Below are 13,614 nucleotides of genomic sequence, written 5' to 3' on the forward strand. Positions count from 1 at the left end.
CTCTTAATAATGGGGCTGAAAACAATAGGTGGACATTACCTTTGGGAGCTTGAACTGAGGACAGGGCACATAAGGCTGTCGCAGCAATAAACAACCCTATTAACACTCATTGTGATGCCTTAGTGCAGGGGTTCCCAAACATTTTTCCCCAGGGACCCCTTTTTCACATTTAAAAACGATCACCCTCAATTTAATTATACATATTATATTTTACAGAAAGTGATTCAATCAATTGATAGCGACAGTCACACATTGTATAAGATTACTTCCCAAGAAAATACCAATTTCTTTGACTCCTTGACTTTAGAAGGTCGTACCTCAGCTTCTGAATGTCATAGAGACAAACCAAAGATATTCCCATGTGCATCAACGTCGCGTCTTCCTCTGGCATTTCCCCGTTTGTTTCTAGCCTAAAGCATCACAGATTAATGCATTGTTTTATATTGGTAAAATCGTGAATTGTAAAAATACGTTTAATCCTCAAATCAAGGAAAGTCCCACGAAACGTTGGGGCCCCATATGGGGGGGGGGAGGGGGCGCTACCTAGGTTGGAAACCCCTGCCTTAGTGATTGGTAATTCACCATACATAGCATAGCTGTGGGTAGGCTTCCTGTATATGCCGCAGCATGTGAACTAAATAAAAACAAATGCCTGTTTGAGTCAGTTTAGGGCTTGCATTGAATGCAGTTTACAAGACCACAAAATGCCTTTATATGGGCCAAAAGTAGCATTTAAATGAATGAAGTTAGCTTGTTTAACAGCATCCTGCTGAAACTCCTCAAGGTGAACCCTTCAGCCGGGGTCAACTAAGTGAACAATCTCACTCCCTTCCCTTCTCGAAAATACCACCCAACAAAGAATATTCCCTCAAGGTACAGTATTGTCTAAGCCTGAGAATGAAACCACAGCTAACTTCTCCAATGGTAAGCCTAATGATACTGGGATGTGAGAGAGAAACAGCACCTGCCACAACAGGCTGAACAGGGGAAAGTAAATGAGTGCTCACATTCTTGTGGCAAAGGATGACAATTTGAGCGGGTGCTTGACCACACTAGGAATCCCACCCCGCCCTCTGCCGCTGCAGACTACGGGCAACAGAGACAGTGTTTATGTTACACTTACGCTCCACCGCACTCTGGAAATTGGGTATGCAACATCGACCATCTATTTTGAGTAAATCAGTACCCAGGAAGAGGGCCGGAGGATGTGCTGTCCTCGTGCTCATGGCAGATATTTATTTGAACAAGTGTGTATTAGTATGTATGTATACTCCACTCAATGTCAGCCAGCCTAGGGATGTGTGTATGTGTGTGTGTGTGTGTGTGTGTGTGTGTGTGTGTGTGTGTGTGTCATGCCCAAATCAAAGCAAATGTATGGGTCTGCAGGGCTAGTCGGCACTGTCTGAATGGAGGTAGGAGGCCAGCGGGCTGTTCAGAACAGGCTTCCCTTGCTTTAGGAAGTGGGTATTGGACTCAGTAGGGGGCAGACGTGCTCCCCTCTGAGATGAGGCCTGGAGAGGATAAAACACGCTCAGTAAGGGACTTGGGAACAGTGGACTCTTGGGTATGTGTTGTTGCTGTGTGTGTGTTGCTGTTTGTCTGTTGCTGTGTGTGTGTTTGGCTGTGTGTGTGTGTGTGTGTGTGTGTGTGTGTGTGTGTGTGTGTGTGTGTGTGTGTGTGTGTGTGTGTGTGTGTGTGTGTGTGTGTGTGTGTGTGTGTGTGTGTGTGTGTGTGTGTGTGTGTGTGTGTGTGTGTGTGTGTCTGTCTGTGTGTCTGTGTGTCTGTGAGTGCGTGCGTGCGTGTGTGTGCATGCGTGTGTTGCACTGAGTGTCAGTGGTGTCCGGTTTCTGGGTAGTCGGTTTGGCTTTGGGGCAGTAGCAGCAACATTCTCTGTGTATCTATGTCACCTATGTAATCTGTTTGTCTCATGTTCTCTGGTTTAAAGGGATAAATCATTCAATGACACTCATCTCCTTAATATTCTCCCTCTGTCCTAAGGACATAGAATAACTCTGGACTAGTATCATAGCGTCCTCATTCCAAAGACCACAGATATAGATCAGATAACGTGCCTGTTTTGTGCATCAATCTTAATACATGCAACTGGTTAGTTATTGAGGGCCAATAGTAATGTTGTTGGATGGTTATGATCTACCACTATGTCTCTATACCTCAAACGCTCACTTGATACACGTGTGACTTTTAGCGATGATGTGGTTTCTATGGCACTGGGCTGCTGAACAACTCTCACATGTATCATTTTCTAGACAGCGTAACAGTCCAGACCAAACTAGACAGCGTAACAGTCCAGACCAAACTAGACAGCGTAACAGTCCAGACCAAACTAGACAGCGTAACAGTCCAGACCAAACTAGACAGCGTAACAGTCCAGACCAAACTAGACAGCGTAACAGTCCAGACCAAACTAGACAGCGTAACAGTCCAGACCAAACTAGACAGCGTAACAGTCCAGACCAAACTAGACAGCGTAACAGTCCAGACCAAACTAGACAGCGTAACAGTCCAGACCAAACTAGACAGGGTAACAGTCCAGACCAAACTAGACAGCGTAACAATCCAGACCAAACTAGACAGCGTAACAGTCCAGACCAAACTAGACAGCGTAACAGTCCAGACCAAACTAGACAGCGTAACAGTCCAGACCAAACTAGACAGCGTAACAGTCCAGACCAAACTAGACAGCGTAACAGTCCAGACCAAACTAGACAGCGTAACAGTCCAGACCAAACTAGACAGCGTAACAGTCTAGACCAAACTAGACAGGGTAACAGTCCAGACCAAAGTAGACAGCGTAACAGTCCAGACCAAACTAGACAGCGTAACAGTCCAGACCAAACTAGACAGCGTAACAGTCCAGACCAAACTAGACAGCGTAACAGTCCAGACCAAACTAGACAGCGTAACAGTCCAGACCAAACTAGACAGCGTAACAGTCCAGACCAAACTAGACAGCGTAACAGTCCAGACCAAACTAGACAGCGTAACAGTCCAGACCAAACTAGACAGTGTAACAGTCCAGACCAAACTAGACAGGGTAACAGTCCAGACCAAACTAGACAGCTTAACAGTCCAGACCAAACTAGACAGCGTAACAGTCCAGACCAAACTAGACAGCGTAACAGTCCAGACCAAACTAGACAGCGTAACAGTCCAGACCAAACTAGACAGCGTAACAGTCCAGACCAAACTAGACAGCGTAACAGTCCAGACCAAACTAGACAGCGTAACAGTCCAGACCAAACTAGACAGCGTAACAGTCCAGACCAAACTAGACAGCGTAACAGTCCAGACCAAACTAGACAGCGTAACAGTCCAGACCAAACTAGACAGCGTAACAGTCCAGACCAAACTAGACAGCGTAACAGTCCAGACCAAACTAGCATAGGTCTGAACTCTACAGTAAGAACACTAAGTAATGACAGTTACCCTAACATTCGAGGTTACTTATGTTTATTATCTGTAATAACATGTTGGATTTATGGTGATAGTAACTTCCTCTAACAACATACTGTACCGGTCAGGGGACATAACCTTTTCAGGAGTGACACATTAGACCTAAACGGACACTCCTATCATATCACACAACCTCTGGCAATGAAAACCATGATCGTTATCCAAAAAGTAATTATTTCCAAACAGCGCTATTCCTTCCTTCCACCCTAGTCGGCTTTGTCCGGTCCTTCCTAATTTATTGGTTTCCTTTTATGAGATCTGAGAGAAGACTAGACCCCTGAGGCCTAACAAACCAGTTTACAGCTTCAAAATGGGCCTCGTGTAGCTCAGTTGGTAGAGCATTGCGCTTGCAACACCAGGGTTGTGGGTTCGATTCCCACGGAGGGCCAGTATGAAAATGTTTTGCACTCACTAAAACTGTAAGTCGCTCTGGATAAGAGCGTCTGCTAAATGACTAAAATGTAAATGTAATAATGTCCAACAGGTCCCGGAGGGCCCATCCCGTCCCTGCGTCCCCCCACTGGTTCACAGCTAAACGACGCCCTTATCTTATATAGGCGGCAGGAAGCCTAGCGGTTAGAGCATGTGGCCAGTAATCGAAATGTCGCTGGTTCGAATACCCGAGTTGACAAGATAAAGAATCTGTCGACGTGCCCTTGAGCAAGGTACTTGATTTATTTTATTTCAGGGGTGCCGTACTACCATGGCTGACCCTATAAAATAACAAATTTCACTGCACCTATCTGGTGTATGTGACAATAAAACATATGTATTTATTTGATACCCATGGAATTATACTGCTGGTGTTATCACTCACTCTCATCACTCTACAATTAAAACAGCCACAATATTTCAGTGCTGCCAGGAGTGCACATTTGTTTGTGTGAAAGACTCAAATCAACTTCATGACAACTATTGTTTGCAACACAAGGTGGTATCGATTACTTCCGTCAACAACAATATATTGTCTGTATATTGTAGACAGAATGTGACTGTAATGATGTGGTGTTCATGGTAGAATAAAAGATCCCTAAAAATAATATCACGATTCTGACTGAACTCTCTCATAGTTGCTGTAAGATTGCAGGTGCCACTGAGAATAGATTAGTGATATATAAACCACCAACTGGGAAGGAACCTTCTGTTATAACATATCCAAGCTATAACATGCCTGCTGTAGGCTACTTGTATCCTTCACACAAGAGCTTTGAAGGTTGATATTGCATTTTTGTTGTTGTTGCTATGTTTAGATTAATGGTCTTCCAAAGAAGTCTGAATCCTAATGAATGAAATTCATCAGAAAAGACAAAGGCTGCCAGTAGCCTCGATATATTGCGGTGGTCATAGTAGGCTACACCTAAAAAACCAAGGCGTTCCCTGGGAATAACGTTTTTAATTGTTCATTAAATAAATAAAATACTGTCCTTGATATGATAGTATCTCATGAGATTGCGAAACGAACTGTAAATTCTGGACACATTCTTTCCAATGTGTTTTAAACTGTTTTTAAACTTAGTGGGAGCACGAACCATATGCCAGAATTTTCCCTATCTCGATGTTTATGCTAGACGGGGAATTTTCTATGAAAGCTGAACAGACGTTTCAGACACCGGTTAAGTGAGCTGCATTGCTTTATTGTTACCAGCTGTTGCGACTGAAGCCTACATTCACCTTTCGCTCCATGTCTGTTTTCAGAGCCGATTTCAACAAAGTAATCACACTACTCTGCTACTTTCATTCAAATATGCCTGATAGGCCTATCAATGGCTGAGCGTAGGATACCTGTCAGAAGACTAATTGCTTTTGGGATCTTTTATTTTTTACATTTTTAGTCATTTAGCAGACGCTCTTATCCAGAGCGACTTACAGTTAGTGAGTGCATACATTTTCATACTGGCCCCCCGTGGGAAACGAACCCACAACCCTGGCGTTGCAAGCGCCATGCTCTACCAACTGAGCTACAGGGGATCACCTATCAGTTGAACAACACTTACATAAGGGTTTTGTCAAAACTAGCCCTATTAGATCCATGTTAATATTTGTTAGGCAAATACAATGCTGTGTGTCTAAACCTGCCCAGAGACAGCTGATATTGGTTATTTTACAACCCCAACTCCTCCTCCCCTTAAAAATATATATGCTACAGCATATTACCCAAAGACAGAGGAAAACAAACCTTCGGTAGGCTGAGCTATTACACCCGTCTGTAAACCCACTGCAATTCCGACTAATTCATCTCACATCTACCTGCTCTCACCACCCGCTGTGACAGCCTACTGCGCTACAGAAGTGCCGCTGAACTGACAGTTCTATGCAACAATGTTGCAGATACTTGAAACAAATCACAATATAGCTACAAGGACACCATGCAGTAGCCTAAACGATTCACTTGAACCACATTTGATATTTCTAAAGGACACATCAACAGTGATGAATATGAGTGCCATACTTATTAATTTATGTCATATTTACGCGATACTAAAGTTGAAGCAATTGAATGAACCGTATGCTAATATAAGTAAAGCAATTTATCCGATCTTTCAAAGTTGCTCTAAGAGCGCATGATATCTCGTAATAAACTCTGATCAATGACAGTGTCATGAACATGTGGATGGATACAGTGCCTACCCAAAATACGCTGTTGTCGGTCCTGGCAAGTTGAAAAGGTACACTATAACTGTGAACGATAACCATCCCAGGAGTAGGTGTCCATCCAGCATTTTGCTGCGGCTCCAGGGCAGATCATTTCGTTTCTCCTGAGTAGCTGTGTAAAATCCCTTGTTGTACGTTCGGCACTTCTTATAGAGAGAGGAATTTTGCGCTCCTCCCATTAGCGGAGAGCAAATCTGAGTAAGGGAGAGGGAGTGGGTGAGTGTGTGTGTGTGTGTGTGTGTGTGTGTGTGTGTGTGCGTGTGTGTGAGAGAGCGAGAGAGAGAGAGAGAGAGAGAGAGAGACCTGTTGCCACAAGAAAAGGGCAACCAGTGAAGAACAAACACCATTGTATATACAACCCATATTTATATTTATTTTCCCATTTGTACTTTAACTATTTGCACATTGTTACAACACTGTATATATACATAATATGACATTTGAAATGTCTTTATTCTTTTGGAACTTCTGAGTGTAATGTTTACTTTTAATATGTATTGATTATTTCACTTTTGTTTACAATCGACTTCACTTGCTTTGACAATGTTAACATACGTTTCCCATGCCAATAAAGCCCTTAAATTGAATTTAATTTAATTGAGAGAGAGCGAGCGCTTGCATTGTGAACCCGATTGTTATAGATTATAAATATGAATTACTTTCAATATTTTAAGTATCACTGATGTTGTCAAATTTGCGCGCACGCATGCACCAACCCACCCATCCACGCATGCGCGCGCACACACACAGCCTAACTTGACAGACTGATCATAGACCTGTTAAAAGTTTTTGTTATAACTCAACAATATGATTATTATGGACTAATTTCCTTGCAGACATAATAAACTCTGTGAAAGTGGGTAAACATGTCAAAAGCATGTTTTGATGTATATATATAAATATATATGCTAGTGAAGTCAACAACACTTGATCGACATTTATGAGCTGTCTTTCTTTGTTGGTAAGTGTCCAGCAGTAGTTGTGCAGCATGCTAACTGAGGTCAGCTGAGCAGAGGTGTCAGCCTGATATGTCCCCTGTGTTTACTGCCAATTGGTCAATGACATAACAATTCATTTCTGGAATGGCAAGTTAGCCTTTAGGGGTTAGTAGGGGTTGTGCAAAAGTTGCATGCAACCTACAATACTAAATGGCTTGGCTTGGAAAAGTTTGTGCATGATTTATTTTTCACTAAATAATCTATTGTATTGCTACAATATAGTATCCTGTGTAGCAGTGACTAAATTGGCACTATGCTCATCCAAAAATGTCCTGGGCTGAGAAAATCAGTCAAGAAGACATATGGACTAAAATAATCATTTTGTTGTGTATAGCTACTCCCAAAGGTGTATATTGTCTACACGGAGACAAAAACTATTTCGATCACCTGCAGCTGGCCTGCGTATGTATAGCGAAAACATAAATCACAGACAGTCTAACCATTATTAATTATTTTCGGTTAAAGATGATCCGTCTAAGTTAAAGATCAGTGTATGTGCCTATCCTTTGTGGGATATCCTTTTCTGTGTTTATTTACTGAACTAAGTAAGAACATAGGTTCATTTCTAGTTCACAACTGCATGTGAAAGCATATTTCTTTAGGCTAATATTTCGCAAGAGCTGAAGATCGAACCTTTTAATTAGTAAGCACAAATGTATACTCAAAGCCATAAATCAATAGGATTTTGGCAAGCATGGTTAGGAAAAGATTGTCTATGCTTGTTCTGATATTATTATTCTGATCTACAGTATTCGGTTCCATAATAGAGACTTTGATGGCCATAAATTAAACATCTAATCAATACATTTCATGATTTTCAGACATATTAAGATAATTTCTGTGTTCATTTAGTTAATTTTAGTTAATTTATGGAGCAAGGAGTAAACAATAGATATGGATCTGGACTTGGGAAGGATCCAGCTTTCTTCTCATACCCTACACCTGTGAAGAACGCATGCCAGAACCAGGGATGAAGTCTATTCATCCCCAAAATTAAACAATATATCCCCATTCATCACAAAGATCACAGCAACATCAACACAAGTGCCAGGAACAGCCACGCTTCTGCCAAGTTTCTGTTTACAGAATGGCCAGTTATACAAGCTCACAAATAGTGGATAAGAATGAATGAGAAAAGGAATTACCAAAGATCAGCATCATGCTGAAGAAAGTTCCACCTCACCCATGTGATATAGAGGCCTACTGTATGTCGCTGTGCTTCATAAATCATTATGTAGTTAGTTACTGAAGGGTTGCCCAATGTCATAGAGATCATTTGTGTTGTGTTCACCTGAGTAATGGCATAGATTACTGTGAGGCTCAAGGCAGTGGTGTAGAGGTGCCTGGAGAAGTGGATATACTCTAATTTTGCAAAACAAAATCCCAAACGGCCCCGCCCGGCCAAGGAAAGGCGCCATGTGTGAGAAATTCTATGAGAAACAGTGACATACACTCTGAATTACCTAAAGTGATAAACCCCATATTGGTCTTTCACAGTCAGGCCAACCCAAGCTGTACTGTGCAAGTAGGTTAATACTAGGCCTACTATTGAAACAGATAAATTAGGATGTCAACTGAGTCAGAAATTCACAGGTTTCTGATTTTATAAAAAAAGATCAGGTTTTCGCTTTCAAAGCAGCCTGGTCTCATAGACTAGACGTAACATAGTACATGTAAATCCGGGAGTCTCAAATTAGTATGATATGTTACGTTAGGTATGGTTACATTAGACAGAAGGTTACCTAAGGCAAAAGCAAAAATAGGGTGGGTGGGTGGGTGGGCGGAAAACTAGAATTTCTAGCAACCCAAAGGTTGTGTGTTCGAATCTCATCATGCAAAACTTTAGCATTTTAGCTAATTAGCAACTTTGCAACTACTTACTACTTTGTAGCTACTTTGCAACTACTTAGCATGTTAGCTAACCCTTCCCATAACCATTTAACCTAAGTCCTAACCCTAACTTTAACCCTAACCTTAAACCCTAACCCTAACCCCTAGCTTAGCTAAAGTTAGCCACCTAGCTAACATTAGCGTTAGCCACCTAGCTAACATTAGCCACAACAAATTGGAATTTGAAACAAATTATACATTTTGCAAACTTGTAACATATTGTATGAATGCAACTCGTACAATATCAAACAAAATGGATGATGGACATCCACAAATTAATACATACCATATAAAGTGTAACATATTATACTTATTGGAGTTCCCAGATTTACTTTTACTATCTTACGTCTACCACTGAGCCCGGGTTGTTCAAAGTCACACTTTTTAATAGAAAAACAACAATATTGGATGTTGTAAGTCCATAACAATGCTTCAACTACACCAGGAGACCACTTTTGAGGTCGGGAAAAATCTAAGAATTTAGATTTTTGAGTGTAGTTACCTGTTAATTCAAGTGTGCAGGCACCTAGCACTGTTGGAGTTAGAACTGAGATGGAGTTAGCAAAACAAATGGCCACTGGATTGATGCAAATAATCATGATATCATTCTGCCAGGTAGGCATAGGCTACTTCGTAGTTTGTTAACATTTAATAGAGAAGGTTATTGGGAAAGCCTTTCCATCTACCAGAAGACGTGTTAGGCCTATCATGAGCATCGCTATATTTTTCCTGTTTCTTCATTGTTTGAAACTTGGACGTTCATATTATGAAGCATGTCTTACCTTGCTTTAAAGTAGCCTAGAGACAAAACCCACCGTAGAAACGTGGAGGCAATTATTTTATAAAAACGATTTCCTGTTCTATTGTTTTTTTTTCTCAACTTTCTTTCATTGTCTAGCAGCCAAAGGCATTCTCCTAGTCATATTGCATCTTTCGATCTCAAAATGTCTAATGGCTATTTCCATCTCTGTCCATGAAACTGCTCGCATGTGTGGTGTGCATTTTAGAAAGGTGTTTTCCTGCAAATTGCATTTTGGAATATTCACACGTAGGCCTACTGCCGTGTGCACATTGTCATGCTGAAACAGGAAAGGGCCTTCCCCAAACTGTTACCACAAAGTTGGAAGCACAGATTCATCTAGAACAGGGTTCTTCAATTCCGGTCCTGGAGGGCCGAAACACTTCTGTTTTTTATTTCTACCTGGTAGTTAATTGCACTCACCTGGTGTCCCAGGTCTGAATTAGCCCGTGATTAGAAGGAGAGGATGAAAAACAGAGGTGTTTCGGCACTCCAGGACCGGAATTGAATAACCCTGATCTAGAATGTCATTGTATACTGTAGTGTTAAGATTTCCCTTCACTGGAACTAAGGGGCCTAGCCCGAACCATGAAAAACAGCCTCAGACCATTATTCCTCCTCCACCAAACTTTACAGTTGGCACTATGCATTGGGGCAGGTAGCTTTCTCCTGGCATCCGCCAAACCCAGATTAGTCCATCGGACTGCCAGATAGTGAAGCCTGATTCATCACTCCAGAAAACACGTTTCCACTGCTCCAGAGTCCAATGGTGGCGAGCTTTACACCACTCCAGCTGACGCTTGTCATTGCGCATGGTGAACTTAGGCTTGTGTGCGGCTGCTCGGCCATGGAAACCCATTTCATGAAGCTGTCCTGACGAACAGTTCCTGTGCTGACGTTGCTTCCAGAGGCAGTTTGGAACTCGGTAGTGAGTATTACAACCGAGGACAGATTATTTTAACATGCTATGCGCTTGAGCACTCGGCGGTCTCGTTTTGTGAGCTTGTGTGGCCAACCGCTTCGCGGCTGAGCATTTGCTGATCCTAGATGTTTCCACTTCACAGTAACAGCACTTACAGTTGGCCGGGGCTGCTCTAGCAGGGCAAAAATTTGATGAACTGACTTGTTGGAAAGGTGGCATCCTATGACGGTGCCACATTGAAAGTCACTGAGTTCTTCAGTACGGCCATTCTACTGCCAATGTGATTGCATGGCTGTGTACTCAATTTTATACACCTGTCAGCAACAGGTGTGGCTGAAACAGCCGAATCCACTAATTTGAAGGGGTGTCCACATACTTTTGTATATCCAGTGTAAGTGGGTATGGGGCGTTTACCTGTGTATACCCTCCACTACACCACTGGCTCAAGGCTGTACAGTATACAGTGAGGGAAAAAAGTATTTGATCCCCTGCTGATTTTGTACGTTTGATTTGATCCCCTGCTGATTTTGTACATTTGCCCACAAAGACATGATCAGTCTATAATTTTAATGGTAGGTTTATTTGAACAGTGAGAGACAGAATAACAACAAAAAATCCAGAAAAACGCATGTAAAAAATGTTATAAATTGATTTGCATTTAAATGAGGGAAATAGGTATTTGACCCCTCTGCAAAACATGACTTAGTACTTTGTGGCAAAACCCTTGTTGGCAATCACAGAGGTCAGACGTTTCTTGTAGTTGGCCACCAGGTTTGCACACATCTCAGGAGGGATTTTGTCCCACTCCTCTTTGCAGATCTTCTCCAAATCATTAAGGTTTCGAGCCTGACATTTGGCAACTCGAACCTTCAGCTCCCTCCACAGATTTTCTAAGGGATTAAGGTCTGGAGACTGGCTAGGCCACTCCAGGACCTTAATGTGTTTCTTCTTGAGTCACTCCTTTGTTGCCTTGGCCGTGTGTTTTGGGTCATTGTCATGCTGGAATACCCATCCACGACCCATTGTCAATGCCCTGGCTGAGGGAAGGAGGTTCTCACCCAAGATTTGACGGTACATGGCCCCGTCCATCGTCCCTTTGATGCAGTGAAGTTGTCCTGTCCCCTTAGCAGAAAAACACCCCCAAAGCATGTTTGACGGTGGGGATGGTGTTCTTGGGGTCATAGGCAGCATTCCTCCTCCTCCAAACACGGCGAGTTGAGTTGATGCCAAAGAGCTCGATTTTAGTCTCATCTGACCACAACACTTTCACCCAGTTCTCCTCTGAATCATTCAGATGTTCATTGGCAAACTTCAGACGGGCCTGTATATGTGCTTTCTTGAGCAGGGGGACCTTGCGGGCGCTGCAGGATTTCAGTCCTTCACGGCGTAGTGTGTTACCAATTGTTTTCTTGGTGACTATGGTCACAGCTGCCTTGAGATCATTGACAAGATCCTCCCGTGTAGTTCTGGGATGATTCCTCACCGTTCTCATGATCATTGCAACTCCACGAGTTGAGATCTTGCATGGAGCCCCAGGCCGAGGGAGATAGACAGTTATTTTGTGTTTCTTCCATTTGCGAATAATCGCACCAACTGTTGTCACCTTCTCACCAAGCAGCTTGGCAATGGTCTTGTAGCCCATTCCAGCCTTGTGTAGGTCTACAATCTTGTCCCTGACATCCTTGGAGAGCTCTTTGGTCTTGGCCATGGTGGAGAGTTTGGAATCTGATTGATTGATTGCTTCTGTGGACAGGTGTTTTTTATACAGGTAACAAACTGAGTTTGGAGCACTCCCATTAAGAGTGTGCTCCTAATCTCAGCTCGTTACCTATATAAAAGACACCTGGGAGCCAGAAATCTTTCCCTCATTAAAATGCAAATCAATTTATAACATTTTTGACATGCGTTTTTCTGGATTTTGTTGTTGTTATTCTGTCTCTCACTGTTCAAATAAACCTACCATTAAAATGATAGACTGATCATTTCTTTGTCAGTGGGCAAACGTACAAAATCAGCAGGGGATCAAATACTTTTTTCCCTCACTGTATGTGTATGAATTGGTCACCATTTCAGTTGTGGCCCATTTGTCTGACAACAAACATTAATTAGCCTAAGGGATTGAAGTGTTGCGCTTGGTATGATTGCATTTGTTGAACCCCATGTCACATACATGGTAAAGTACTGTGGGCTTTTTACAATGAAGAACAACATTATTCCTGAATATTGAAAGAATCTCAATACAGGTGTCCACTTGTATCCCACTTCAGAGGAATGCTTTTTATAGGGTTACAGTTACACTTGTCAGTCAGTTCAGTTCTGACACTGTTGTCAGTTAATCTAGGCCTGAGTAAGAAAGAGATCCCTGGCCTGCTTCTTAATAACACCTGGTTTAAAGGAGATAAGCTGGAGGGTTTGTCAGCTACATGACAAGAATGGACACTAATCCTGGTAGGCAATACCCACTGGTCCTACATGTCTGGTGAGTGGGGTGATTGATTCCCACACCCTGCTTAACTTAAACACTCTCCCTCAATTCTCATTACACCAGGCTGAGAAACCAGGAAAACAGTCCTTCACCGGTGTGTGTGTGTGTGTTTGTGTAAAGAGAGAGAGGGAGAGAGAGAGAGAGAGAGAGAGAGAGAGAGAGAGAGAGAGAGAGAGAGAGAGAGAGAGAGAGAGAGAGAGAGAGAGAGAGAGAGAGAGAGTGGTGTTGAAGACAGAAGTGTGTGGTTATAAAGAGGACGTGAGGGCTGGACTAGAGATTAGTTTTGTAACCTAGCCAAATCTCTGAGGTCTGTCAGGAGTTTCCCCTCAAACGTGTTGCTACTACCCTACCCTACCCTACCCTAACCAACCCTACCCTACCCTACCCTAACCTA

At 42.5% G+C, this 13,614-nt stretch overlaps 1 protein-coding gene across 1 annotated transcript in view; it reads right to left on the reverse strand.

Annotated features, from left to right (window-relative positions):
- The window catches only part of LOC311098665 (protein Wnt-9a-like), a gene marked incomplete at its 5' end in the record, with an annotated part of 33,829 nt that extends 27,524 nt beyond the window's left edge, over positions 1–6,305 (reverse strand). Inside the window, one exon of the mRNA XM_084139199.1 lies at positions 6,103–6,305. Within this exon, the coding sequence (XP_083995325.1) occupies positions 6,103–6,305 (203 nt within the window). The remainder of the gene's footprint in view (positions 1–6,102) is intronic.
- Between the last annotated feature and the right edge of the window lie 7,309 nt (positions 6,306–13,614).

The sequence above is a fragment of the Coregonus lavaretus genome, assembly GCF_964263955.1.
Source record: "Coregonus lavaretus genome assembly, chromosome: 23".
NCBI classification, from domain to species: Eukaryota; Metazoa; Chordata; class Actinopteri; order Salmoniformes; family Salmonidae; genus Coregonus; species Coregonus lavaretus.